At 40.4% G+C, this 24,399-nt stretch overlaps 1 protein-coding gene across 1 annotated transcript; it reads left to right on the plus strand.

Annotated features, from left to right (window-relative positions):
- The first annotated feature begins 15,393 nt into the window (after positions 1-15,393).
- On the plus strand, positions 15,394-22,935 carry C1GALT1 (core 1 synthase, glycoprotein-N-acetylgalactosamine 3-beta-galactosyltransferase 1). Its single transcript, XM_014878505.2, has 3 exons — positions 15,394-15,633; positions 16,632-17,299; positions 18,511-22,935. Exons 1-3 carry the CDS (start codon positions 15,411-15,413, stop codon positions 18,718-18,720), a joined length of 1,101 nt encoding a protein of 366 aa, XP_014733991.1. The 5' UTR covers positions 15,394-15,410; the 3' UTR covers positions 18,721-22,935.
- The last annotated feature ends 1,464 nt before the right edge of the window (positions 22,936-24,399 follow it).

Raw genomic sequence — 24,399 nt, forward strand, 5'->3', positions numbered from 1 at the left:
TACATTTTTATTGAAAGAAATTTACATTGCTTCTATCTGGGTTGAGAGAACAGGTTTGCATGTAAATATTGAGTGCCATTAGTAGCTAGGAGACTTTCTGCTTTGTGATATGTACCTGAGAACTATCGCTTGGTAATAAATGAATAAAACCATTTAATAATGGCTGGAAAACCCTGTAAGAAAGTTCCTGATTAATTAATTAGGAAGTGCTTGCATTAGTTTTGCGTCTAATCATCTGAGATGAAAGGCTAAGAGGTTTTTCTGAAGGCAAGAGGTAGATGAGTAAATAAAAGGCCCAAGTTAACAGTTAACCCAAAGCTATCGGGTAAGTTAATACAATGTAGAATGAACTGGTGCAGCTCCATGACTCTCACTGAATTGCTCACTGTCAGCTCAGCTCTCAGTTGAGAATTGCTCATAAATGAAGTCTGTGCTCCTCATTTTGTCCCATTAAAGATGAGTACCTTTGGTGCATCTGTTGCATGTGGTGCTACCAGCATGCTTGGAAAACTGGAAATATGTAAGTCTGTGAGGTTAATGAAATGTGTTTGGACAGGAGAAAGAACTGAGAGGGAGAAGTGGAGGCTGTGATTAACAAAGGCAAATGGTGAAGGTCTTTTGCTTTCACAGCAATGGCTAACAAATTAACAACCTGTGCTACAGGTTTTTACAGGACATAGTCTCTGGAAGATAGCCCTCATGAGAAGGCTTTTTGCATGAGAGAACACATTTCAGCTGGTTTTTTGATAGTGGCTCTCCAAGCTCTCTAGTCTCACCCTTTGCTTTCACTGGAGCTGTGCAAGAAAACAAGATCTGAAGTGGAAAACAATGGCAAGACTCCAATATTAGAGAAAGACTTTCCCTTTTCTGCCAGCATCCAATGCACATTCTCTGGAGTTTCTCAGGCAAGAATTCAACGCCCTTTGCTGATGGTGAAAGTTGCCACAAGTGGATTCATGGGCCGGGTCATTAAGATGGGCAGGACTGTAAAACACCAGAAATTCTCTTTGTGTGTCTCAGCACAGACTCACACCAGCCCTTTGCACAGAAATTACTAGAGAAGAGGCATTCTGCACCCTACCAGGCCACCTACATAGTTCATGGACTGTTTAAAATGCTTCATCACCAACAATTTGAACGATAATAAAGATAATGCTGAAGCAATTTCTGGTTTTGAAAAATTGAAGATTTTGGCTGTGGGAAGGAGAAGGATGTATCTTTACACTTTCAGGACTCCCTTTGCAACCAGTATCCATTTTTAGCTTGGACCAACTGCTCTCGATCTGGCCTTGAACACATCTGGAATTGTAATAGCAAGACTTGTCTCCTAACTTGTGTAGTAATGGAGGTGTGGGAATAGGCAATTCCAAGTTTCCAGATGCCTGAAAGTGTCCTTTTCTCAGCATTCAATGACTGAATGTTTTCTAGGACAGGGACTTGGCTTGAAAGCAGAAGGTTGTTCCTCCTAATGGAGCTGCATAAAGAGATACATATTCCATGGTGGCAGCCCATTACGCTGAGAGAGATCAGTGCCGGGCAGGGCTCAGGGAAAGATGGAAATGAGTTCCTCCTCCCCAGTCACATGGGTTGACATAAACAATGTATTTCATACCTGGCTCTCTTTTAAATATAGAGGCTTACTGTACATTCACCCAGCAATAGTTGTAGTGACAGGTTCTGCCAACACATCTGACATCTGAAATGCGTGTTTGTATGTCAGGGATATGCACACGCAGAGAGCAAAGGCCTTTGCCTATATTTGTTTTCCTTCCCCATGAGATAGTAACACTATGTGCTCTTAAAGTCTGAATGCTTGCACTTAAGATCTCAGGCAGAACCATACTTTAATTCCTGACTAGAGTAAAAAATGAAAAGAGAAACTGTCAAATTCAAAAGCTGTTTGAAGATCCATAGCTTGAAGCAAGGTAAGCTCCCATTTGTATTATTTAGTCTGGCTTTTACCCGGAGGGACTGTATCACATGCCAGCAAGCTTGCAGCTTTTAAATAACTCACCAACCTAACAGAGCTCTTTGTTCCTATAATTTTGAATTTATTTATTTTTCCATTTTTTCTTGTCTATTCATTTCCTTTCGAAGACATTTAAAGGACATGCAGTCTACTTGTCTCTCCTCCAGACAGAATCTTTTTTCTCATAGTATAAAAAGTAGCTGTCTCTCCCACCGGGAGTTCCTATTGCTATAGTCTCTCTTATTTAATCCTTTTTCTTTTCTTCCTGCTTAATTATGTTAAGCTTCAAAACAAATAAGACTTGCTCTGACCTCGGACTTAAAGGTCACAGCAGTGCTGAGTGTTGAAAGAAAATCTCTAGAGCCCGGGCATTCAGGACTTTGGTAAAGTACTAGGAAGGCATGGCTAGTGCAGCAGCAAGGGAGAACACAAAGTAAGATGATTTGTTATTGCTTGCACAAAAGACTAAGCATTTTTCACCACTGCTGCATCCTTTTTTTAACATCTCAGCCCTTGCATCATGCCCCGTGTTTCTTAGCACAGACAAGAACGGGTTGTTGAAGGAGCTGTTGGCCATACAGTGCACATGGCAGGCGTGGCATATGGCACACCAATGGCTCTATTGTCCAGGCCAGGACCACAGAGGAATGAAACATTGCTGACTTTAACTCAATAGTGGTCTTGGCTAATGAGAAGGAATCCAGTCTAATTTATTCTCTTCCTGGGGAGGGGAAAACAGGAACAAACACAAAACTAAAACTTTCTCTCTCTCTCTCTCTCTCTCTATATATATATATATATATGTATATGCTTTTTTAAACCACTTACAGAACAAGATAGAAAAATTAGCTGTCTAATATTGACTCTGCAACACAAACCAGCATAATTCTCTAGAGTTCTTAGAACCATAATGGTAGAACTAATTTAAATTCTGTTTCTTTTTCATATAGTAGTAAAGATTAGATGTCAGCTGAATTAGCATTTAAACTAACTCTTGTAGTCAATACAGCAGGATTAACTGCAAATTACAAACTTCAGGTCACATTTTCATTGTAATTTGCCCATTGTGAAATTTTGTCCTCTTCAACAGATGTTTTGTTTAATACAAACAAGATTTTTTTTTCACCTAGAATACAGCTAAATTCAGCTGTAAGAGAGATGGTTAGCTGTTATAAAACTGTAACAGCTAAATTAATACTTGAACATATATGACTGAGTTTTAAAATACACTGATAAATATTTTTTCAGCTGGAATAAATGGGCATAATTTTAATAAAACGTTATTTTGACACCCTCCATTGTGCTGCTTTAGTCTTTTAAAGTGTATTTAATGTTGTGATTTGTTTTGGGAAGACCAAAAAAAAGGGTTCAGTAAAATGTGCTTAAAAAGCACAATTATGTTCTCCTAAGTACAGTTAAGTACAATAGAGGAAGAATGATAACAGTTATTGGACAGTGCATGAGAATTTTTTTTAAGAAAGTTAGATAGTCTTTGGCTTATAAAAGATTGAGAAACTATTCTAAAATCTATGACTGTAGGAGCTCGTTCTCATCACTAGGTCGAGCTATTACCTCAAAATGAGAAGCCATCGCCCTGCTAGTAATTTTATTACCAGGAATAGAGGTGTAGAACAAATACAACAAAGGTCTGCAGTGAAATAATTAGACTGGCTAATATAACCTTTGCAGTGTGGAAAATAAACAGCTGCACTACCATACACACAAGTAAATTATTCTTGTAAAAGAAAAAAATTTAATAATGAAAGCAATTTCCTCCCATTTTCTCACAGAAGCATACACTAAAATAGAGTCCACTTCAAAGTCTTACTAATTGCATTAAATCACCAGCACTGAACTCTTCAAAGGTTACATAGTTATTAGAGCTACTTGCTCTCACTTTTTACTAGGAATTTGTTCTGAATTCTGTACAGAAGTAAACTTCTGTTGTTGTTACTGCTATCATATAAACAGTAAAATGTAGTGTCTCTCCTCCCACTTCTTCCCTATTTAGAAACTACCAACAGACTTCATAAAAATAGCTTTGTTTTTTATGTATAAAGAGAAGAAAGATAAGTCTTCCCAATTCAAAACCAAAGAAAACCAATTCTAAAGGAACTCAAATGCAGTATCCATTCAAAAGGATTAAGAGAATTAAATAATGAATGACTGCAAAGAAGAGTTAGTTCTGCATTCTAATTCTTACTGAACAATATCTCATCTCTTAGTGTGGATGCCAGATAAGAATGTGTTTTCTGGTATTAATGCCAACATTTTTATTAAGCTTTTTTTCCCAAAGAAAAGAAACCTGAGCCAATTAAATCTTCTCATAGACATACAATTACATAGGAATTGTACTTTATAGCAGCATTACTTTGAATCTTGTTTTAGTTGACAGCAACCCCTAGAACCTCTTTGCTTTTGCCAGGTACCAGATGGGCAAATGAAAGGATCTATCTGCAAGAGTTGGCTACTCCTCAATCTGTTCTGAAATTCATCTCTTATTAGAATTTGTATTATGAAAGATCGTATTCTTTTATTTCTACTGTAGGATTTGACTGATAAAATATCTGCACTTGCTCTGGCTAAATTTTAAGTTGTGTGCTTATGTAAAATAAATGGGAAAATACTTACCTATACAGAAACATATTAGCAACAAGAATAAAGAGAGACACACGTTTCTCTTAAGTGCTTAAAGGTTTACAAGGCTATTTCTACAAATAAATCAGGGCCAGAAAATAAAGTATGGGAGGCTAATTATTAGCACACTCATTGACGTGACTTGTGTCCCTGCCAGGTAGTATTTCCTTGAGAAAATCTCTGGGCAAGGTAATGAAGTAACACTTGCCAAGAGTTATTTCTAAAGAGCAAAATGGACAAGGCTGAAGTTTGGGTCTATCCAGGGGAATCCCAGCAGGCTTCCTAACCAGTCAGTGGTCCTTTATGCCTGCCCATCATGTTCCACATGATGAACTGAAAATGAGTGTAGTTTTCTCAGTTTTATGATACGAAAATCTCATTCTGATGGGCTACAACACAGCTTTCAATTTACTTTGAACTGAAAAATTGTAAAATATCTCTGTCAAAGAATGGTCCCTGGCATTGTTTCACCTAGAAAAACACAGCTGTAGCCCAGAGCATTTCAAAGTGGGCTTTGGGACAGGTCTGTAAGCAGAATAGAAACGTTGTGATGCAGAGTCTCCAGAATGAAAGCCCATTACATTTTGGTTGGTATTTACAACGAAAATACAAAAATATTTTGTATTTTTTATTTTGATAATGAAAACAATTCCCTTTACTTCAAACTTTTTAGAAGTGTTCTTTTGAATGTCACATTTTTGTCAAGATCCAGTGATTTTAATTCCTTATTCTGCCACTTGAAACGTACAACCTGAGTTTTTGGCACACGCTGAATACTAATCTATACTGAATACTAATCTGGAAGTTCACAATGGCTTGCTTTAAGTCAGTTATTTATTGCAAGGAGATCTGGTCAGCAGGAACAGCAGTGTAGATTGTACAATTGTTTCAATGAAGACAGTACTTCTAATTTCACTGAGCAGTAATGTGTATTATTCCACTCCTGGCGGTTCCACTATTGTTTGTGCAAGAAACACAGTGTGAAAAGTTCCGTGTCATAACAGGATGTCAGACTTTCAGCTGGCTGGTGTTCTTACTGGTAAAAGGAAGGTGGGGTGGTACACTCGTACTTCTTTATTATATTAAAATAAACTTTATCTCACACAGTAATCTTAGCATAGTGAATAATTTACTTTTACAGCTCTATATATGGTTCTGACTGCTCCAGGACACCGCAGCACCAATTTAGTGCGTCCTGCCCCAAGTCAAGTGGGCAAAGGTGTGGTGGTAAATTGAAACTCCATTCATTTTTCTAAAGGCCTTTGTTCTGTTCTAGGAATTAGGGTTGGTATGTGTAATTCTCAAACTTGATCTGGTCCCGTGTGCCTGCAACTACAATTTATGGGTTCATAAATGGGCACAGAATGGATAATAGGTTTTTTAGAGAATAATGGCCTTGCTAAATCTGAATGGTCAAGTTAGTGAGATCTTTTATAAATAATATTAAACAAGTAAGGCATTCAATTTAATCTGGTTGCATGATCAAATAGGAGTGAAAAGAAAACACAAAAGTAGCTTTCAGTCAAAATACATGGAAACTACTTATATAATATGTATTTTCATGGTCTTGCTAATGACCTGTAAAAGCAATGGCATAAATGGACTCAGTATAAGACCATTTAAAATTAAACTAAATATTAGGAAAGTATCATTCCTTAACAGCCATTAGCTTGTAGAAAGCTATCTACAGAAAGCAATCAGTTTCACCACAGATGTTTATTAGATACCAATTACATATTTAAATGATATGTCTTAGTCAGTGACTTGCCAAATTGCAGAGCCTCACGGCAGCTGTCATATTTTCCCTTCTGCCTTAACTTTGTGTGAGTTTCCTATCTAGAAACCTGTGTTTCCAGACTCCTGCAGGTGGAAATGGGGGGAGTTGAGAGCAGTAGCTGATCTCTGAGTGGGCTTTTATGGAAGGTCTGTACTCCAGAGTGCTCTCCAGAGGGTGTAAGAATTGAAACGCCCAGACAATTATCTCACAGAGACCTCCCTAGTGATGAGCAGAGGGATTAAGGGCCTGCTACTCTGCTTTTGCCATGCTTGAAACAGTCTTTATGCTGAATATAGCTGGCCTTCCTAGATAGGGAAAGATCTCATTCTTTGTATTTACCGATATGAAGACCAAAGTGATTGATTCCTTTTAAAATTAAAATACTATAAATTTAATTTCCCTTTCATTTGTTCCCAGCCACATGTGCCAGAAGGTAAGTGGTGTGAATCTCTTTGCCATATTACAGTGATATGATTGTGTCCCCCAACACTGCTGGGCTTTCTCAGCAGCTGAGAATTTCCTATAGCAGTAGGGGGCTGTGGTCAAGTAGATCTGCAGGTTGTGGAAGCAAGACAGAGCACCAGGCTGTTCCCCTTTCTGCCTCAGAACAAGAGAATGGCTTTTCCCTCCACCATGCACCCAGAGGCAGTGTGTTGAGCAAAGCAGTGCTGCACAGGAGCTGTGGAAGTGTTTGCTACCATTACACATGCAAGGCAGTCCCTTGGAGGGGCCCGTTTCCTTACCCTGAACTGTAAGAGATTGCTGCAAGAGAGACTGCTCATCTCCCCCGAGCGAAAACAAAACAAAACAAAACAGAACAACCTGCTTGTACGTGTGGCATGTAAATATCTCCATAAAATATTAAACAGCCATTACAACATGGCCAAACCAGTCACATTTGTTAAAGCAACAATACTGATAGGCAAGATGTGGCTTTTTTTAAGTGACAGCACATTCTACCTTCTCTCTGAAATTTCCTTTTCAAACTAGCCTAACAGAGTGAAACAGCTCAATGAACATGTCAGCATGAAAAAAAGTGAAGCACTGCATGCAAAAATTTACGGTGTGCAATATACATGGGCCCCAGTCCTTGACAGAACTCCTATGATGCAAGACCAGGCTTTAAAGTTCACCAGGTAAAATGGAAGTCTTGTATTCAACTCAGACATGCTGCATTATCTGTAATATAAAACAGTTTGAAAACTTCTATTTTGGAAATTTAAAGCATGCACTGGACATGGGATGGACAATAATTCTATCCAAATTCGGTGGGGGTGAAAAAAAAGGAAACAAGAAAATAGACACATACACTTTTTTGCTTTTTCTTAGCTTTAGCAATTTCCATTGTCTTTGTTATTATTTATTATTGATTTAATATTATTTATTGTTGATTTTCTTAATGTCAGTCAAACTTCTGCCCTACAAGAAGCCTGCCCTTTCTTCTAATGAAACTAGTTCAAGAAGATACTATTCACTATGCTGCTTGTAATTTTTGTTTAAAGGGGGTAGCAGAGTGGGATGGGGCAGGAATGAGAAACTGACCTGGAGTACTGTGGGAAATGGGAGCTTCCTAAATTGGTACATTCAGCATCTCCTGAATGACTCAAGGCCACACTTCAAGTGCTGGGTCCAGCTGTGGGTGCCTCACTTCAGGAAAGACAGTGAGGTGCTGGAGCATGTCCAGAAAAGAGCAATGGAGCTGATGAACAGTCTGGAGAGTAAGTCATACGAGGAGCAGCAGAGAAAACTGGGGGTGTCTAGCCTGGAGAATAAAAGGCTCAGGGGAGACCTTCTCACTCCCTATAGCTGCCTGAAAGGACTTTGAAGCCAGGGGAGGGCCGTGCTCTTCTCCCAGGCAACCAGGAACAGGACAAGAGGTGGTGTTGGGTCATAGGTCAGACTCAGTGATCTTGGAGGTCTTTTCCAACCTAAATGGTTCTGTGATTCTGTGTGACCCATCATTGAGAGAAAAAGAAGTAAAAATAGACATGAAAATGGAGATGAAAGGGCACACCCCTGAGGTAATAATTGTTTTGGGGAGAGGGGAGTCAGAAGGAAAATACACAGATCTATAGCTATGATGAGGGAAACCTGTGGTTTGGACTGAACCCATGGACAGGCTGGAGGAAGGATGGAGAAAAAGAGAGGGAAAATCAAGAACAGTGTGTGCAGTGACCTCCATTTACAGAAACACTAATGGCCCTCAGCATGGACCAGTTCTTCTCTGCACGTACCTGCACTCAGTACTTAAAAAAGCAACACACCAACACATACACAGAATCCCCCCCAAACAAAACTTCCATCTATTAACTGCAGAGCTCCATTACCTACCCAGTGCTTACAGAATGCTATTTTTCAGTTACACTATAATGAAAAAGACCTTCCAAACCTACAATTCCTCTTAATATTTTTTCCGAAGGAAATCACCGACAGATAAACGTCAAGAGCTGTTGGAAAGGTAAGTAGCGCTAGCACAGGGAGATAAGAAGCGATTGCAGAGGGCTCGGTATCCTAGCAACATCCCTTGCAGTTGCCTAATGGCATTTTGGAAGAGCGGCGGCTCCAGAGCGGCTGAAGTGAGGGAAATGAGGGGCTGGAGCGCAGCGGAGCTCCGCAGCCCGGCCTGAGCGCCCGGCACTGCCGCTTCCAGGCAGGACCAGGCAGGCGAGAGCGAGGTAACGCGTGGAAGGGCGGGTGGGCAGCGCTGCCTGGGGCATTTCCCCGCCGGCCGTGCCCGCGGAGGCACCGCGGAAGCGCCGTGCCGCTTACCGACTGCTGGGAGCTCCGGGGAGCTGCCGCTCTGCGCTCCCCAGCCCCTCCCGCGGCCCCCCCTTTCCCCGGGACATTTTTTCCCCGCACTCCTCGAAGTCCGGGCGGAACCACCGCGTGCGGCGGACAGGCCGGCCACCGCTCCTGCGCTGCGGCTCCGGCCGGGGGCGCCCGCCCTCGCCCACCGGGAGGCGCGGGCGCTACTAGCGGCCTGGCCCGGCGACGTGGCCGCTCTCCCGGCGGATAGGGAGGAAGGAGCGGATTGCCGTGACCGCGCCGCGCAGGGGGACAGGGCGGGCGGGGGCGCCGCGCTCCTCCCGCGCCGGGAGCGCAGCGGACGCGCGCGCTGCCACGCGGCGGAGCCGCCACCGCCGCGGGAACGGGGTTAAGGCCGCGCGTGCCGGGAGAGCCCCGCCCCCGGCCGCTCGCCGGCCAATGAGCGCTCGGCGGGGCGGGGCGGTGCAGCTCCCGCGCCCGCCCCGGGGTGGTGCGCAGCGCGGCGCGGGGCGGCCGCGCGATGGGGCCGGCGGCGGCGGCGCGGGGCGGTGGGGCCGGCCGGGGCCGAGGCCAGGGCCGGGGCCTGCCCTGCGCGCCGCCAGCGGGTACCCGCGCGCTGTCGCGCGGCTGAGGGCGCACCGGGGCCCAGCCGGCCCGAGAGGTGAGGCGGGCTGGGCTGGGTCGGGCCGCGGCTGGCGGGGGCGTCGGGTCTCGGGGGGTAGCGTCCCGCCCGCGGGGGCGACGCGGAAGAAGAAGCCGGGGGTGCCTTCACTCCGCGGGGATGGGGCGGGAGGAGGTGGCCGGGGCGCTGCGTGTCACCCCGGCGGCTGCAGGGACAGCAGGTGCCCGGCTGCACGCCCGGGAAGGAGAGGCGCCAGAGCAGGGGGCTCCTTGGAAAGCGCGAGTCCCTCGGAGCCCAGCGGAGGGAGCAAGGTGCCCGGGGAGCCGGGAATCGCTGCTCCCGCCCCCGCAGCGGGGACTTCCTGGGCGGGCGTCCCTAGCGAGGCTGGGCTGGGAGAGGTCTGGGAAGCCGTGCTTCGGGAACGGGCACTTGTTGCCGAAGGACGGCGTCAGCTTTTGGAATGAGGAAGGAGGGGCCACATCTTCCTTCCAGCTCACCGGTACTGTGGATTGTTACACGTCTCGTTTCAGTGCAGTTGTTGGCCTCCTATGCCGAAATATCTTGCTTTGATGGTTTGTATTTTCTGGTAGAACAAGCAGGAATTAGTTTGAAAGAAATGCTAACAGCATTAGATATTTAAAGTGGAATGATACGATCCGTGCCTAGTCGATAAGGCTCACAGAAATCCTAGATGCGGACAACATTAGCAAATGCACAACTGAAATGCAAGCATTTCAGAGGCATGTGAATATACAGAGCAACTAGCAATGAATATGACTTAAAGAGCAGAAGGCCTGTTTGCACAGCTAACTAGGTTTTTTCTACATTTTATATATTAATTATTCTGATGTGTTGCTTGACTGTTAAGGACATAGTGGTAGAGATCAATTTCATTGCTAATTATGCAGCTCTCAAAGGACATTTACGTTGTTTCATCATGGGGCCTCAGAGCTTCCCCCTTGATTCCTAAGTAAGGGATGCAAGAAAGAATCAGCTCTGTATGTAGCTTTAACTGAATAGAATCTTAAAGTGATTATGGAATGATAGTGGGATAAATGTGCTTAAAATTACAGTTATATTCTGCATTTTGTAAATTGCAAAATCCCAGATTTGATAGCTGGGGGGGGTTGTTTTTTTATCATGTTTTTTTGGGGTTGGGGTATTTCTGCTTGTTTTGTATTTTGTTTAATGTGTTTCTGTACATGGTCCAAGTTCGTCCAAGTTTGTGTAAAAGTAAGTTTAAAAGTGATTGGGTTTTCTTTTGGTGGTGGGGCCAAACTCTTTCCATATATTCGTATTGCATGTTTTCTTTCCCTGAATTTCCATTGGCTTATGGAAATTACCTTAAATGAGCTGTTTATTGGAAGAGCAGGGTGAGAGCAGTAATTTAGATTAACATGTTCAAAGGCTCAGCAGTAGGATGCACAGAGGCACAGTCTCATCAGAGGAGTGGGCCCCTGTCTCTGTCACTGGGGAGCCACCAGCCCCATTGCCCAGGTGTGACATGCAGCAGGATAAGTCCCCAGGAGACTGTCTGGAACAGCTTACAAGATCGAAGGGTCTAACTGCCTAGAAAATAGGGATCATATGGGATGCAAGAGAAAAGCGTCTTGTGGCTGTACAAAGTTACAGGGTGCTCCTGCGAGGGACTAAAGGAAGGTGGCTTGAGGAGGAACAAGTATGGGAAAATAAAAGGATGAGATAAAGAGCCTGGTCAGTTGGAAACAAGTGACTGGTCAATCTGTTTGACTGTGTCCTGGGCCAGATTGCCACAGCTTGTCCTCTTTTCTCATTAGGGTGCCTTTCTAACTGTTTTGCTGGGCGAGAGGACTCTGTGCCCTATTCTTGTGTGCATACTGAGCTCTAAGTGCCAGCAGCTGGAGATGCATGTAAGTTGTAGGGACTTCTGTGTCTGGTGTGCCAGCAGCTGGAGGGACTGGAGTGAGTGAGGGCCTAAATGCCTCGCAGCTGGAGTGGGGACTGTGAGCCACAGAGGCTTGTGTGTCTGCAGTGCCCATAACTGGGGAGAGTGGAGTGCATGAGTGCAGTCTTGGCAAGGATGCCAGTGTGTGGTTGCTCGTGAGTATCACACAGGGCCAGCCAGTGGGTAGGATTTAGAGGCTTGGGAGCCAGGCTTTGAGGCAGCTCTAAGTATGGGACATGAACTAGTGAGATCAGAGGGTCATCAGTTTGGCAGAATCTGGGGAATCTGAGGATTCAGGGTTGGTTCCTGAATAGGTTGAGGGTCTGAGACCAGTTACAGAGGGATGTGTGTATGTATATATTCCCCAGTAGCAGACCTTAGTCCTGGGCAATTATGGGGAGGAGCAGCATAAGGCCAGGCCATATTTGTGTCTGCATGAACCCTAGTTTTTATCTCTGCTGATCTGTATGGCCAGCCATGTGTGTATGCATCTTTGCATGCACAGCTATGGGAATACATCCTCAGCCTGGCTGGAGCTGGGTACATGGAGTTGCAGCGACCTTGTCATCAGTGTGCTGCCATGTTCAGTAAACCCTAACAGAGGAAAAATTGTTTTTCTGTAAGCTTGAAGATGTAGAAATTGTTGACTCATGAAACTTAAATTTAGAACCAAATCTTCAATGACTTTTACATTGTGATAGAATTTGAAAATATCTGTTGGTTTGATTGATGTGAATACAGCTACCTACATGAATGTCTAAATATCTGTATTCATTTAAGCTTTTATGGTAGAGCAGTGGAGCATAAACTAAATTCAAGCCTTTTATTGTAGGTATTTTTTTACACAGTGTGTTTTTTAACTCAAGAAGTAAAAACAGACATTTCCTTCTCTGAATGTCATAGACTCATAGCATCACAAAATGGTTTGAGTTGAAAGGGAGAAGGGAGCTTTAAAAATCATCCAACTCCTTTTAAGTCCAACCCCCTGCCATGAGCAGGGATACCTTTCATTAGATCAGGTTGCTCAAAGCCTCATCCAGTCTAGCCTTAAATGTTTTGCGTGTCTTCCCTCTGAATAACTCTGTGTGTAGAAAAGAATACCAACAAGGAGTGGGGATGTTTTATCATCTGGCAACTGACCTTCCTTTTAGGCATTTTCTGGTTCTAGTGTAATGCTGTAGTGTTCAGTTATTTTTGCTGTGGAGTTAAAAGGCTCAATGTATGTGAAATGTCTTGATATCATTAAAAAAATGAAAAATTCTGTCCTGTTTAATGTTGGCGTTTACAAACATGTGAATATGCACCCACACACGTTTATAGTGACCCATTCTGTTGGTATAAAATTGATAGAATGATAAGCAGATTATTTTAGATTGAAAACTGTAACTGGAGGCATTTTGTATCAAATATGAAGTACAGCTACTACCTGCCCTGAGAAATCCTCTTTGTGTGTGAAGTGCTGCCAAAGCAGCTTCTGATTTCCGATGTGATGAATGCACCTTTTTCATTTTTCAGCATTTCCAGCACATTTAATTTTTTTCTATAGAATTCTGTTGTAGATAATTTCATAGTTAAATGAGCAGCAATTATTTTCAAATTATTTTCATTTTTCTCTCTCCAAGCAAGAGCAATTTTAACAGCTGTTGCAGCAGATAACTGAAATTGTATGGCAGAGAGACACCTAATTTTGAAAAGTAGAACAATGGAGACCTTTTCTTCTGGAAGGTGGTGTAGCTATGCTGGGTAGCTATACCCATGCATGGGTTTGTATATTTCCCCACTTTGAATATACCAAAGGAAGGCATTATTTTATTTTGGCCATCTCCTTATATATATTGCAAATTTTGAGGGGACTTTGCGGTGATAGATGGGGAAAGCAAAAACAAAAACAATCTTAGTACAGCAGATCTTTTGCATTGTCATAGGCTGCTTGTATGCATGAGCTTTTTGATAAAGGTTAGTGGTGTAAAAGACAATATAAATAAAGCTGGATACAAAGTAATTTTTTCAAGGCCTGGGTCACAAATGATTATACAGTCAGTTTTTTACTTCATGATGTCATATCTAAAGGCAATCACTTGTCTCCACCAAGATGTAGTGCTGAATTGAGGGAAGACATTGTGCAACTAAAAATTGTATAATGTGCTTGTTCATATTAAAGAACTACAGTTCCTTATCAACCACAGTTATAACAATTTAAGTTTTATATACCCTGTACATTTCTTGATTTTTATTTTGTGCTTCGAGTTGTGTTTTCGATTTTCGTTCCTTTTTCTAGCAGCATGGAAAGAAAAGCATTACCACATGTGAGAGCTGCTTCACTCTCAAATGGTCTTGATCTGCATGTGTACAATAAATCTGATGGATTTCTGCAAGTGCCAACCTAACAACATGCACACCTGCATTCCATCCTTTACTTTCCCTTCAGGAGAGTGGAAGAACAGACAGAAAGCTGGAATTTGGAGTGTGTGTTGCTGCCCAGTGATTCATGCAGCTTGCTTGGGGACAGCCTGTTTCCAGTACGCTGCCCAAGCAGTGAGAGGAGGGAGTGCAGGCTAAATGAGTTGTTTTGGTGGCTGCAGCTCTTCTCTGATCGATGGTTTTCATCGATGCTCTGTGCAGTCCATAATTTTCTTTTTTGGGCTCCCTCATGGACTAAATTGGGTTCTGCCCACTGTCATTAATAATGATCCTCATGGAGGGAACATCATTGACTTGTTTGTAAGGCTCTGGCTTGAATTCAGTGTGTATTTAATAGTCAATGTTTTTGTAGTGTAGTCATGAATTATTAGAAAATAGCTCAACTTTTAAAGAAGTAATCTTTTTCTGAAGATGAAAAACCCTCAACAACATTAAATTTGTTTTCAAGTGTTTAATATATTAAAATTCACACTTGTTTTTGATGCAGACTCCCTTTATGCAGGCATAGGTAATTTGATTTCATAAAAATGGTCAGCCAAGTCCTTTAGTTTTTGAGTAGCAAGGGTGTGGCTGATATGAAGGGGTATTTTTAATACTGGAATACAAAGTTTTTGAAGTGTAGAAGAGGCTTCAAGGCTGATGTACGTTCTTCTCTTCCTTTAAAAAAGGAGTGTTTCTATATGAAAATTCAGATGTTGTCTTACTCTTTTTTCTGAAAGTCAGTCCTCAGTAACCTAAAAGAGTAAGGACAACTGCCCTACTTTGGGAGTAGATTTGCTTTTATGAGTCTTTGAAATCTGCTTGTGATTGACATGTGTTAGGAATTCCCGAAATATACATTTGGCTGGAGTTTTAAGAACATCTTGTGGCTATCTTGTATCTTGACCTGTAGGTTGCCATTGATCATCATCTTTTAGCTTCATAAAAGGCTTAGGTATTACATTTTGAAGTGCATTTTGGAGGCTGAAGAGAATAAAGAAGTGTACATATATTACATTTTTATAAAGCTAATGCACTTCAGTGTATGCATTCTTGTTTAAATGTTGTATAAATATAAATAATATGTTTTTTATGTACAGCCACTATCAATGGATGTACAATTTTATACTGATATTTGCATTGCTCTTGTAATTAAATTTCTGTGCAAGCCCAAGGGAGCTGAAACTGAACTAGAACTGAGTTCTCTGCTTTCAGAAATTTAGTCCTTGATTTCTTCCAGTAGTTTTAGATTTGATTTCTATGTGAAGTCTAATGTATTTTTCATTTGGTTTTGGCAGTGTCTCACCTTCAGGAGATGGCCTCTTCTAAGTCTTTGATGAACCTTCTGACCTTCACTTTTGGCTCAGCAATAGGATTTTTCGTCTGCTATCTTCTATTTAGCATTATACTAGAAGAGCAGGTTAAGATCCAGCCTCATGTTCTTCACAATGATCCACACGGTCAACACTTAGCAGATACTGACAACAATCAGCTGCAAGGACAAATGAATTTCAATGCAGATGCTGGACAGCATAAAGGTATTTTGTTACACCTGGCTGATTAGGAAATGGCCTCCCTTTTCATGCATTGCAAAACACTGCTTCTTCACTGCCAAGAATTTATACAAATCATTTTCATTCAGTTTCCCCATGTTCAGGTTACATCTAAATAACTTTTTTCTCCTAAGGTCTACTGAATGGTGGTGGTTTTCTTTGTTTACATTTTTATTACAGCAAAAAGTGTAAGCAGGAGTATTTTAGTACCACTTATGCAGATTTCACTGTCCATGAAATATTCTTTTAGATTAGTTAAAATCTTTCTGTATGTATCAAGTGAAAATGTTTCTTTGAGAACAATGAGACGCTTTGGTAGCTTGAAAAACATTGTTTCATACTTCAGATAACTGTGTTTATTCTTCTGGACTGCTGCAAATAAAAAAATGTTATCAACAATAATAGTAGTTACATAGTATCGTAAATAACTTAATCTGTTAAATTATTTCTGGTTTACCATTGGCTTTCTTCTTAAAACATATTTTGTTGTTTTAGAAAATTCATTAAGTTTTGTTAGTTGACATGAATATATATTAAAGAGCTTATTAGCTTTTTGGCCTTTCTGTGTTCTAGTGATTCAGTTGTATTCATTGTGAATGGCAAAAATATTCTCTTTTTGAATTTTCATTAGTCTTCCAAGACCATAACGAGGTTGCCTCCAAGTAGTTTTTATGTACAAATCAAGGTTTGCTAAAGTCAACACTTCCCTGAACAGACACCCTTTTTGATATGACTCTTACATTCTCCTTTATCTTGTGAAATTGAAATAGCTTTAAGAATTTTAATCTTTGATAGTCTTGCTTGTTTCCTTCCAGAATCTAGCATGGAGTTCATTCACTGGTACATACGGAAGCAAAAGCCTCTTTTCTGTCTGCATGTCTTTTCTCATCTAGAAACAGAATATCTGAGGAGGGGGGTGATTACTGTTAGTTTGTTTGGCAATCACTTCTAATATGGTTTTACAACTTTCCACTTTTTTTTAGATGAGGATAAAAATATTGCAGAAGGACTGTATCACAAGGTGAAAATACTGTGTTGGGTCATGACTGGACCTCAAAATCTAGAAAAGAAAGCCAAGCACGTTAAGGCCACTTGGGCCCAACGCTGTAATAAAGTACTTTTTATGAGCTCTGAGGAAAATAAAGACTTCCCAACTGTGGGCCTAGAAACCAAAGAAGGCAGAGACCAACTGTACTGGAAGACTATTAAAGCTTTTCAATATGTATATGACAATTATTTTGATGATGCTGATTGGTTTATGAAAGCAGATGATGATACATATGTTATATTGGACAATTTGAGATGGCTTCTTTCAAAATACAGTCCTGAGCAACCAATATACTTCGGAAGAAGGTTTAAGCCTTATGTGAAACAGGGCTACATGAGTGGAGGAGCAGGGTATGTTCTGAGCAAAGAAGCTCTGAAGAGATTCATTGCTGCATTTAAAACGAACAAATGCACTCACAGTTCCTCTATTGAAGATCTGGCACTAGGAAAATGCATGGAGATCATCAATGTGGAAGCAGGAGATTCTAGGGATACAAGCGGTAGAGAGACTTTTCATCCGTTTGTTCCGGAACATCATTTAATCAGAGGATACCTCCCAAAAACATTCTGGTATTGGAATTACAATTACTATCCTGCTGTAGAGGTGAGTCCTGAGGAACCTGGAATCCATTTTGTCAAGTGCATCTTATGATGTGTTTGAGCATGTGATGTGTAAATTAGCATTAGGAGGAAGAATTGAAGAACAGGATTTGCAATATTTTACATATTAAAGCTGGGAAAAAAAAAGTCTGGTTCTTCAGTAGATTTTTCTCATTGTAAAGCAGCAATCTATTTTTATACTTGTGTTCAGCAGCTAAAGCATTTCTCTAGCTTAAACCAGCTGTATGATACTGTATTTAGTGTGTCAGGAGGCAGCAGCTTTAGCTAAGGCTGCAGTGCATGAGTGGCTGAGCTGTGGACAGTTCTATCTGTAACTGATTCATAATGGAAATTGCCTGTGTGATCCTGTCCTGTCATACCTGTGCTTGGGTAGACACGACTTCGTCTGGTATCAAAATCAAGCTATAGTGATCAAACTTAGTAAGTATTGAAAGAACAATTACATAACAATTGTTCTCTTTGGTGTCCTTAAATATTTAATCTTAGTTCCGGTTGGATTTGAAATATTACAAAGTCTGCAATCAAAGCTGCTGAAAAAAGAAACTCCAGAACTATGCTCCAGTAAAGAGGTCTCAAAGCTGAATTTGAGATATAAAATATAAGTCATGACAATGTGTTAACAACGATCCTATAGCTCTTAATAATGTCAATGAAATCAAGACATTAAAAACAAAATTTTGCAATTGCTTGTTACAGCTTTCTATCAGTGGGAAGTTAGCTAGTGATAATACTGCCAAACTGTATAATATGTCAACACACGCAGGTGCAGGTACACACACATGTTGCTTATACATTCTGTCTGGATGCTCATGTAAGTAAAACGTTTGTATTGTTTCATATATAAATATAACTTGTTTAGGTCTGCTTGCTGCTTCTTGGTGGTGTTTAAACTCTAGCATCAAAAATTAAGTATGGAAAAGAGAAAACCTCTGACGTTAATGAGGGCAGCTAGCTTTTTCACTGGCTTGATCACAGAAGCAAAAGACTTAGTCAGCTTTATTTTGGAAGGATGCCTTGGCAGATATGTCTGGTACATTTTGCTTGCCTAACATTAACTTTTGAAGTATATGTATGACTGATGGTAGTGAATTTCTTCCCATTAAATCAAGTATTTCTTTGAATTCTCCCCAGATCTTTAATCCAGGGCATGCTTTGCAATTCTTGCTGATTGTTTTACTTCGTTTTGTGTTTCAGGGTCCTGGATGCTGCTCTGATCTAGCAGTCTCATTCCACTATGTTGACTCTGTGACTATGTATCATTTGGAATATTTGATTTATCATCTTCGTCCATATGGTTATTTGTATAGGTACAATCCTGACTTATCAAAGAATCCAGAAGAGCAGAGCAAAAATGAAGCACTGGAGGATAATCAAAAGCTAAAGCAAAAAATTTCTGAGAGCTAATTGGACTTTGAAAAAAAACAAAAATAAGCCAGTACAATGAGTAAGAGTCTCTTCAAACTTGTGCATGAAACTTGTGGACTGAAATCACTCCTGGTGATTCTTATTTCAAAAGTCAAGTTGGCAGCACTTCACGTCACCCTGTGGACAACAGAGTCTGGTGCTGGCTCTGACTGCTTGGCATAGGGTGACCTTGCAGCCCTGCTTACAAAGATTTGGGGCCCTAAAGCTGTGAAATTGGAGGTTGCTCTGGTACAATAATATCTGGAAGAATTTGTATAAAAATCATAGTGGACAGGTTCACAGATGATCGTACAGTATTTCTGATCCTTTTTCTGTTCTCCTCTCCTTTCCATTAAGTCAGTTCTAATATAAGAAATTGGATGCTGCCCAGTCAAACACTTCATGATGCCTTTCTGAAGTATTCTCAACATCTTGAAGTTATTTTGTGTACCTTGCCCTAAAAGTAAGGCAGAGACATGGAATTAGAGTCTCCAATCTGCTTTGCCTTAACAGTGGCAGAATTTCACCCACAACATTTATTTGAATTGTTTCAGAAACAGAATTCTCTGCTATGAATTACTTACAAAGTTTTCAATTCTATAGTGCAAAACAATATGAAGTTCTTGGGGAGGAATATCTAGAGAGAAACCTGAAACAGTTACTGTTGTTTAAATTGCTGAGGTGATGCTAGCTGCTTACATATTTGCCTGTGGCTTCCCCCCCCCCCCTTTTGTTAACTTATTTTTTTGGTTGAATGGATATAAAAAATCATCTTAGTATTTCTCAGCATAAGGTGATGTTTTTGAAAATCGAGGTCTGTCTTCCATCCCACCTGCCACATAAACCAGGAAGAATAGTATCTTAGTGAAGTTGCATTGTAAAAACTTGGTTTCAGCCACTATTCTGATTAGTTTGTTTCCGTTTTAATTTTCACTAGAGATTCAAATTTTCAGATACAGAAATGTCCTATTTTAAGACTGCACAAAAGCCAGTTTATGGTTGAAGTACTTAATTTCACTCTTCTGAACATTTTTTTCTTCTACTTTAAAAAAAATATCTGTATCTGCTTCTTGTTATCTTTTTCAGTATAAAGCGTTAAATTATTCTTTTTTCACTGTTTTTGAAGCCAGAGTATGTAGTTATTCAGGTAAGTAAGCCTGAATGCAGGAATCTTTCAAAGTGCATTAACTTTTTCCACTACTTCATAAGTATCTCTGCTTTTCAACTGGAAACACTTTCTTGGTGTGGGACAAAATCAGTGTTTTAATTACTGATTTTTTTTTCCAGAGGACAAATGTATGTTTTATAGAGTTAATATAAAATTTTCTGGTTTTCTCCTTTTCAAATTGAGTGAATAGCAGTATGGGGAATGGGAATTTAAGCGTGACATGTAGTGTTCTTATTCCACACTTGAACAAAAGTTTCTTCATCTTTGTGTTATTTTTCACCTTCATCATATTGATGAATTTGGACATAACCTAATTACCTCCAGTCATTGTTTTGAAAAGGGCACATAATGGTAGCAGACAGCCTTATTTACTACTGCTGGTCCTTCAGGATGTTCCTGGAGGATGATGTTACCATAAAGTACTGGATTTTTTTTTTCCAAAGATATTTCCTAGTGGAGATTGGAGTTCTTTCTGTTGTCCGACAGTAAAGTCATGATTTGCTTCCTGACCATTGCTCTGCAGCACAATGGTAATTACTGAAACAGCTCATGGTGTTGAAATGCTGCATACATCTTCTCTGCCTGAATATAGGCAGAGTTCCTCTATCAAGCATTGATTAAATAGTTCCTGCAGGGTTAAATCTGTTGGTCTTTATGAGCAGCATTGCTTCTGAAGTACTGATAGGGACACGAGCTTTATTTTACATTAATTAACTTAAGTAGAACATGATAACTGCACTGGTTTAAGCAAGGAAAAAGTTTCCAGTTTGCTGTAGTCAGAGGGATGCTTGTCCAGAGGGCAGTGGATGTTAACATGCTGAAAGGTGCTTCCTTCTGTGAACTAGATGTTTATCCCACATGCAGCACAAACCAATCATGTTGTGAAATCCATATGGAATTGGTAACTCCAATGGCATTGTTCAAACAAGCTGTTAAAATATTCAGGAATATTTAAGGAAGTTATAAAATGAAATCATGATTCCAACCTAATCTCTTTGTAAATTCAGCCCATGTAGATCTGTTGAACTACTGTACAGTTCCTTTATTTCTGCTTTCTTCAGTTCATCCATGGGGATTTGAAGATTTTCTACCACAACAGGCAGAACTAATCCTGCATATTTTCTGCAGATTTGTGTTGTATGTTTGCCCTGTGCTGTCCTGTGAAGCAAAATAATTTCCTCTTCTTGTTCCTTACTGTCCAGACTATCCTGTCTCTGGCTTTCCAGTTTCATCCAGCGTAAGTCTCAGGTGGACAGGAGGAAGCAGGATGTTTGAGCTCCACACAGGTTGTTTGCTGGGGTAATAGGGTAAACCAGCCACTGCTGAGCTCAGGGTGAAACCTTTTCTCAGCAGCAGTTCTAGTTCTTGTCTGCTGCCCAACTGAGGCTTGTGAGTTTAGCAGAGCAGGGCAGGAATATCCCTTTCCACAAAATGTGCAGGACCTCAGAGAGACTGGAAAAGTAAAAGGAGCAAGTTCCCTTTCTGAAGGGAATAAGGCTAAGGACATACTACCTTGTGATAAATGAGTGGCCTATCCAGAGAAATAAGTAGCCTTTTCTTCAAATGTCCATTCTTTGTTTTAAAGTGTCCTTGTGCATAGGTCTCTGAATCTATTTCTTTTGCCTTTATAACAGCACTGCAAATAATTTTTTTCTATCCAGACAAGCTAGAAAAGTATCTGGTTTTACCTTCTGTGATTATTACAGAGACCTATTGTTCTCTGATGAATTGTATTGCCATAACCATGAACTGATACCTCTGGAATAATTGGTTTCTATCTCACTGCCTTCAGAAGCCTCAGTGGACAAGGTTGGAATGTGACCAGTTAGTGTAATTTTCATGTACAATATTACACTAATGTTAGTAGTCTGCTATTTCACTCTCAGGTCTCTGTGCTTTGAGAAAGTATTTATTGAGTTTGAGAATTTTCTGCAGCCCAAGGAGACTGTATTTCAGATGGAGAGACTTCCTGAAGCACGGCAACGTGGGCTTACTTAGGCCATGCAGATTATTGCTCTATGGCTTGGTTTCTAAAAGAGGTTTCTTAATTTTATAAAATGTAGAAGCTTTCATTGGCACCACAGTGATTTCAATAGCCCATCTAAAAATTCAGAACTATTTTCTTGAAATTACTAGGCAGTGGATGTAGGAATATCCCCTACTGGGACAGAGTAACACTTTAATCTTGTATTAAACGGTTTCACTTCAGAAAGATTGAGAATGGCAAGAAGTTACTTTCTGATCACTGTTCTTAATCAGAGGAGAGTATTAGTGTTTGTTTGCAGAGGAGACTATTAATCTATGATTGCAGAAAAAGACCAGTTTTAATCTTCTTTCACTCCCAATTATTTTTTGCAGTCTGTGTTATTTAAAAGGTTACATGCTGGTGATATTTATACTATCTCTCATTTTGTGGAAACTCTTTTCATGGTACTTTTGCCTTTAAGGACACTCTTTTTGTTTTGCTTTGTTGTATATTAAAAATCACTTTCTTCAGCTGTTGCCATTTGTTCTGTTATGCTTGCAGAAGTATAAATTTCAGTGAATAGCTGATAGATGTCTTTTAAATGCTTTGTTATCTGAGCAGGGTGTTTTGTCTTTGTATGACAGAAAAGTGTGGGTTATTTCTCAGCTGTACCTGCTCCTGATGCTGATAGTGCAAGCACAGATAAAAATAGACCCCTCAATACAGGACCACTGGGAAAGGCAGTTTTGTCCTTTTTCTGTCAAGAAAACTTCTGTGGAACTCCAAAAGTATAATTTGTTTTGTTTTATCATACCGTATTTAAAATACTCTACAAATGTTATTAATAGTCTAAAAGAATTGACTATTGCTGCTGGACAGTATACTCCACTTAATACCTGTGAATGTTTCACTTTTCAATTACAGGTAGTTGTGTTCCTAATGGCAGATAAAAGTCGGTGATTTGTCTGGAATGGTCACCATAAGGATTTGTTTCTTAAATACCTTCTTTGAAGTGCCTTTGACCAATTTTTAGCATCAAAATTAAGTTGAGAATTGAATAAATAAAATAAGTTATCTCATACACAGTTCCTGTTTGTCTTCATTTACCCTTCCTGCATGCTAGTGGTGTTGCATAGCAGCACAGTTTAGTCTAACAAAAATGTCCTTTTTCTCTAGGGTGAGTACAGGAAATTCAAAAAGCTTTTCTCACTTGTTATGATTCTATGATTCTATATGCTATTAACAAAATAGAAAGCTACCCAGAAAAAAGATAGTAGATTTTTAAAGTGTAAAATGAGTAAGTGCTAGTACCAGATTCACGTAAGCAGGGATCTGTTTCTGCGTTGTCCTGATTCTTCAGTGTCTCTGTATTATTACAGGTTTCTGAGTGAACTTACTACAACTGATACCTCAGAAACAAAGCAAAACTGTCCAAAATTAACCACCTTTTTTTTTTTTAAAAAAGGAAGAATTTATTCTTTCAGTGAATCTCTTATTTCTGAAAAAAAAAAAAAAAAGACTGTTAAGATTTAAAAGTTGTGCTTTCTAACCTAAATGTTTGTGCAGAACAAACTGCATTCAGCAGTAAAAGTCCTGACACTTAGGCAGCTGGGAGGCGTCTTTACATCTGGAACTCTGGTTGTTGGACAAGGTGTCGGCACAAGCACAGTACAGCTGTGTGTCATTACCTTAAGTACTGTAATAGACCCTGCTAATACTATTAACCTGGATTAATTAATTGTTTCATTTCAAAGTGCAGGAAACGGGTGACAACCAGTTTAACTGAGCTCAAAAGCTGGGATATTTAAGGGAACAAGAACCAATTGAACAGACCATAAAAGCTCCTCTCAAGTTTCAGGCAAAGGTTATGTTTTTATGTGGTGCTGCTGCTGTAACTTTCAAATTGTCAGGATCAGACTACATCCAGCACATTGCAGGGCAATGCAAGTGCTGAAGCAAAGCAAAAGCTACAGCTGCTACTCTGGAGAAAAACTGTTTCGTAAGTGTGGGTGTGTTTTGCTTGCTTTTTGAGTTTGTTTTTTTAATATCAATATATAACAGACTCACCCATTTGATTACTGGAAGTTGTAGGCACAGGGAAATGTCCATAAATGACGGTAAGCTCTCATAGCCAGCTCACAGAAAGCTTCACTCAAGGGAATTTTCCTAGAACTCATCCCTGTGCACTAGTGCCAACTAAAAAGTAAGTAAACATTTTACACCCAGGAACTGTTAAGTTTGTTCTAAGCTGCAGGGAAGACAAGCCTCTATATTGCTCCTTCCAGCTCTTGCTCCTGAATGTTTAGTGGCCTTTCTTCCTTTCTGACAATGTTTCACCTTTCCATGGGTTCCTGAAACCTGGTGGTGAGGAGCTTTTTCTGACAATATGAGGAGTAAGTGAGAAAATCAGAGCTCTGCAGTGAACATTTTCATTGTTCCACATGTAAAGAAATTTAAGACAGACTTGGGAAAACAGATGGATCGTGGGATCTCACTTCTAGGTTAGGGTGATATTTGGCATTTTTAAAGGGAAAGTGGTTATTTA

This window comes from Sturnus vulgaris, chromosome 1, assembly GCF_052056855.1.
Source record: "Sturnus vulgaris isolate bStuVul1 chromosome 1, bStuVul1.hap1, whole genome shotgun sequence".
Taxonomy (NCBI): Eukaryota; Metazoa; Chordata; class Aves; order Passeriformes; family Sturnidae; genus Sturnus; species Sturnus vulgaris.

Bases quoted from the DNA above. Each gene is read 5' to 3' on its own strand.
- C1GALT1 (XM_014878505.2), top strand. From the start codon at position 15,411: ATGGCCTCTTCTAAGTCTTTGATGAACCTTCTGACCTTCACTTTTGGC. The intron at 15,634-16,631 runs GTATTTTGTTAC...ACTTTTTTTTAG, and splicing joins AGATGCTGGACAGCATAAAG to ATGAGGATAAAAATATTGCA. The intron at 17,300-18,510 runs GTGAGTCCTGAG...TTTGTGTTTCAG, and splicing joins ATTACTATCCTGCTGTAGAG to GGTCCTGGATGCTGCTCTGA.